Raw genomic sequence first — 4,624 nt, 5'->3', positions numbered from 1 at the left:
AAATCACACGTTTAAATAAAATCATGAAGAAATCTGATATTTTTTATTATTGTGTTTAAGTCTAAGGGACGAAACTAACGATTTGAATTGAAGAGGACATAACGAAGATTTAAACAACTTTTGCTCTTGAACGAGAGAGACTTTTATTTTAGCTTGACGTCATGACGTCACGGGGACGGTGCGTGCTGCGTGCTGCGTGCGCTGAGGAAAGGTTTGTGGTTTCTGGCGCTTCAGTGTTTCGTGTGTTTAAACGAAATTAAACGTTAAAGGTGTTTTGAAGTTTTGTCAAATGTGCTGTTAATAACACGGAATATTACTGAAGCAGTTTTGCCTTAATGTGTAGTGGATGTGGTTAATCGCGGACTGTGTTACTGTAATGGTTTGAGGCCTGTTGACGTCAAGAATGAAGCGAATCTTTAACGAATGTGCGCTTAATCTACACAGCAGCGTTTATTATTAAGATCAGTCTTTACACTCTCTATCCTTGTGGCACTATATATATAGTTTTATTCTGCAAGTGAAGCATTGAATTGCATTTTTGGATGTGACTCCAACCTGTCATCGTGTATAGTTCATATTATACCACATAATAAAAAATAATATATTCTGTTGTACTTAACCCCTTAACTGTCAGCCCCATTTTTTAACATAGACGTGAAAGTGCACTATCCAAACTTAAATTTGTAATACAGACCTAAGGTTGGACTCTTTTTAACGAAGACAATCAGCAGATTATTGCAGAAGTGGAATCATTTCAAAACATGAAAGTATCAAAAAGTTATAGAAGTTTAAATCTACTTTAAAGAAAATACACTACTATTTTTTAAATTTTATTTAAAATAAATATTTTTCACAACAGGTTTTACTCTGAAATTGCTGTAAAATTAAAGCCTTGTGTCTAAAGTTATGTTCCAAATTTGAAGTTGATACAAAAAAAATTGAGGTTCCTGTGAGATTTAAAAAAAAAAATTTTTATGCACTTTTCTGTCACAAATGTTTAAATTTCTCTGTGAATAGGGCCTTTCGCACCGCTTTAGTTCCAGAACTAAATGTACAGTACTAAAGTACTGGGACGATTTTGCGCGAACTATTTCCCAGTACCATTTAAAGGGTTGTTTTCATATGCGTTTGGCCAATCAATGTCTACTTGCGTCGCGATTAGTACCAGTTGTGCTGGTTAGACCCTGCTCCGGAGTAGGAGCTAATTTGGTTCTAGAAAAAGGTAGTCCGGTACTAAAATCGCACCCAGTTCCGGCGGTGCGAAAACGCCAAAAAGTGGGTAGTTCCACAATTAGTTCTGGTACTATGAAAAGGTTCCCGCGGTGCGAAAGGCCCTAATATTACAAAATAACCACCAAATATTGAATCTTAAGACCTTTTGGATGATATGTATTTTGTCAAGATTATAAAAAGTTTTGATTGTAAAATATATTTTGTAATGTGACACTCGACACCGCCCACTTAGGGGGAGGAGACTGCAAAAAAAGTTTAAAGTACCGTTTCCATGGTTACGCAATATCCGATTTCTAAATTGATATATATAATATAAATATGTGACGGGGAAAAAACACAACGAAAAAAGTGCACCGGTGGGACTGTGAAATTTAAAGGGTTAAAATGCTGAAGACAGATGTTAGAAGCATTAAAGCTTTTGCATTGTGATGATTTTTCATTCCAGTTACGTGTCTGTCCTTTTAATTATAATGGATTTGCGATAAAAAGACAAAAGTCAGTGTTTAACACAGTTGAATAAAACTCATTGTAATTTTGCAGTATTACTAAAAGATGCACTGATTGTTTTCTTTTGTCAGATCTGGATCTGGATTGACGTCTCCAGTGAAGCTCCTCCCACAGCTGGGAGCGAATCAGGCGTTTACAGCTGAAGAGGCCAACAGGCAGAAATCACTGCAAACTACTGAAAGGATGGAGTTTGTCCGAGTAGTGATTGGGGACGTGAGTGATCCAGAACCATTCAAGATATTAAAGGATGACCCCGAGGAGCAAAAAGGTTGGTCCCCGATTGTGTTACTCATTTATATAAATCATATATGTAATATTATGCTGTCTGTTGATGTTGCACCATATTAGAATAACATGCCTACATACATAAAAGCTGTGTCCCAATTTGATGTGCTATACACTATGTAGTCAACCATCTAGTGTAGGAGGGTTGAAAGGTTAATTTGCCATCCAGCGTCTCTTTGGCTGCATAAGGAAAGTGCATGTGATTGCATGAAGTTTTTTCCAACTAATTAAGTGCGTCATACAGGTATTTTAACCCATTTAATCCCACCGGTCACAATAAAGAAGGTTTTCACTTATAAAGCTCTAAAAATGTCACTGACTGGTGTTTTAGTGCATTTCCTGCAAATATGGAAAAATAAAGGGTCTCAATTAAATATGTGCAGTGTCACATGATCAGAACAGTGTACTTCCTGTTTGCGCCGTGAGAAGATGATGCTAAACAAAAGGCCAGTAACGTGTGTTAACATAAAGATTTTTGGTACACATTATATTTAAGGTGTCTAGTATTAATACATGAATTCACAATGATTCAGTTTTGCTGAGTGTGGTCATAGAATAGAGTAAACATGATGATGGTCACAACAGTGCATTTAGGTTTACATATAAATCCAGTAGCAGTTGTTAGTGAAGGCTGCAGTAAAATGTTGCACTAAATTCAAATGTTACAAATAAGTTACAATATTGATGTTGTAATACTAGTAGCACTAATGTAACAGTTTTATGATATATGTTACAATAAAGTAACAATTTTGAAATACGTTGATGGTCTTTTATCTCAGTATTCATATCAGTGTTGTATAAGGGGTTTTTATGCATAATACTAACCCTAGAATGTGAGGAAACAGTTTAGAATAGCTGGGCTGAGATATATAAAAATTCTGATGACTGCAGAATTATGTTAATTAAGTATACACATTAATTGTGACCACACACTTTAAAATTTTCAAAAAATGATTATTGATTATTTCAAAGGGCTAGTAAAATTTGGGATTAAACAGGTTAAGTGCACTTTCTATTGTTAGAGTTTTTATTGTGAGCACACTGCATGCACTAAATGTTTTCTGTGTTCGTTTCAGAGGTGAAAGAGGAAAGTCACGAGCTGAATGAAGTGGAGGAGGAACCTCGTGCAATCTTAAGTAGCTCAGACACTGAAAATAAAAGCACGCAGAAAACAGCGCTCATCTGTTCTCACTGCGGAAAGAGTTTTAGACAGAGAGGTCACCTTGACGATCACATAAGGACTCATACCGGAGAGAAGCCTTACGCGTGCCTTCACTGCGGGAAGAGCTTCACGCATAAAGGAAACCTTAAGGATCACATGAGGATTCACTCGGGAGAGAGACGGTTCGCGTGTCAGCACTGCGGGAAGAGGTTCACGCATAAAGCCAACCTCACGGATCACATCCGGATCCACACGGGAGAGAAGCCGTTCTCCTGCGATCAGTGCGGGAAGAGCTTCACACACGCCACGAGTCTGAAGACTCACCTGCTGTCTCACTCCGGAGAGCGGCCCTTTAGCTGCGATCAGTGCGGACACAAATTCATTCTAGCGGCGCACCTGAAGAGACACCTGAGGATCCACACCAACGAGAGGCCCTACGTGTGCTCCTTCTGCGGGAAGAGCTTCTTGTGGCTCTGCTATTTTAAAGACCACCAGAAGAAGCACACGGGCGTGAAAGCTCACGTGTGCTCCGAGTGCGGCAGCGCCTTCACGAGAGCCAGCGAGCTGAGGATGCACCAGAGGACCCACACCGGAGAAAAACCCTACACCTGCTCGTGCTGCGGAAAGAGCTTCGCCGAGTCCGGAAACCTGAAGAAACACGAGCGCGTTCACACCGGAGAGAAGCCCTACCAGTGTCCCTCGTGTGGAGGCAGTTTCAGTCAGTTCAGCCATTTGCTGAGACATTTAAAGCAGCAGAGCTGTCCGAAGCTGACGCAGTTCTTCTTCAGGCCTCCGGATGAACAGAGCTCGTCCTCAGGTGCAACACTGCCGATTGAATCAAAGGTGGAATTTCTGCCAGAATAACAGTGCGGACGGGGATATTTATTGTGATATTGTGAGAAGACTTAAGGTACACTACCATTCAAAAGTTTGAAATCAGAATGTTTTTACAGGAGTTTCTTCTGCTCATCAAGGCTGCATTTATTAATTCAAAAATACAGGAAAAAATGTAATATTGTGAAATAATATTACGTTTTAATATACATTAAAATCTGTATTTTCAGCATCATTACTGCAGTCTTCAGTGTCACATGATCTTCAGAAATCATTCTATATGCTGATTTATTATCAGTGTTGAAACTGTTGCTGCTTCATATTTTTTTGGAAGCTGTGATACTTTTTTCAGGATTTTTTGATGAATAAAAAGTTAAAAAGCATTTATTTAAAATAGATTTTTTCTAACAATATACACTACCGTTCAAAAGTTTGGGGTAAGTACATTTTTATTCTTTCTTTGTTTTGAAAGAAATTCAAACTTTTATTCAGCAAGGACGTGTTAAATTGTTAAGAAGTGATAGCAAAGATTTATATTGTTAGAAAAGATTTATATTTTGAATAAATGCTATTCTTTTTAACTTTTTATTCATCAAAGAATCC

At 38.1% G+C, this 4,624-nt stretch overlaps 1 protein-coding gene across 1 annotated transcript; it reads left to right on the top strand.

Moving 5' to 3' along the window:
- The first annotated feature begins 136 nt into the window (after positions 1-136).
- Positions 137-4,125, top strand: LOC107708865 (oocyte zinc finger protein XlCOF6.1-like). The gene is made up of 3 exons (XM_016513232.1): positions 137-211; positions 1,812-2,008; positions 3,102-4,125. The coding sequence occupies exons 1-3, from the start codon at positions 162-164 to the stop codon at positions 4,049-4,051; spliced, it is 1,197 nt and encodes a 398-aa protein (XP_016368718.1). The 5' UTR covers positions 137-161; the 3' UTR covers positions 4,052-4,125.
- The last annotated feature ends 499 nt before the right edge of the window (positions 4,126-4,624 follow it).

Source organism: Sinocyclocheilus rhinocerous, unplaced genomic scaffold, assembly GCF_001515625.1.
Source record: "Sinocyclocheilus rhinocerous isolate Xijiao unplaced genomic scaffold, SAMN03320098_v1.1 scaffold6137, whole genome shotgun sequence".
NCBI classification, from domain to species: Eukaryota; Metazoa; Chordata; class Actinopteri; order Cypriniformes; family Cyprinidae; genus Sinocyclocheilus; species Sinocyclocheilus rhinocerous.
The sequence above is the reverse complement of the archived record's forward strand: the minus strand, read 5'-3'. Positions and strand labels throughout refer to the sequence as shown.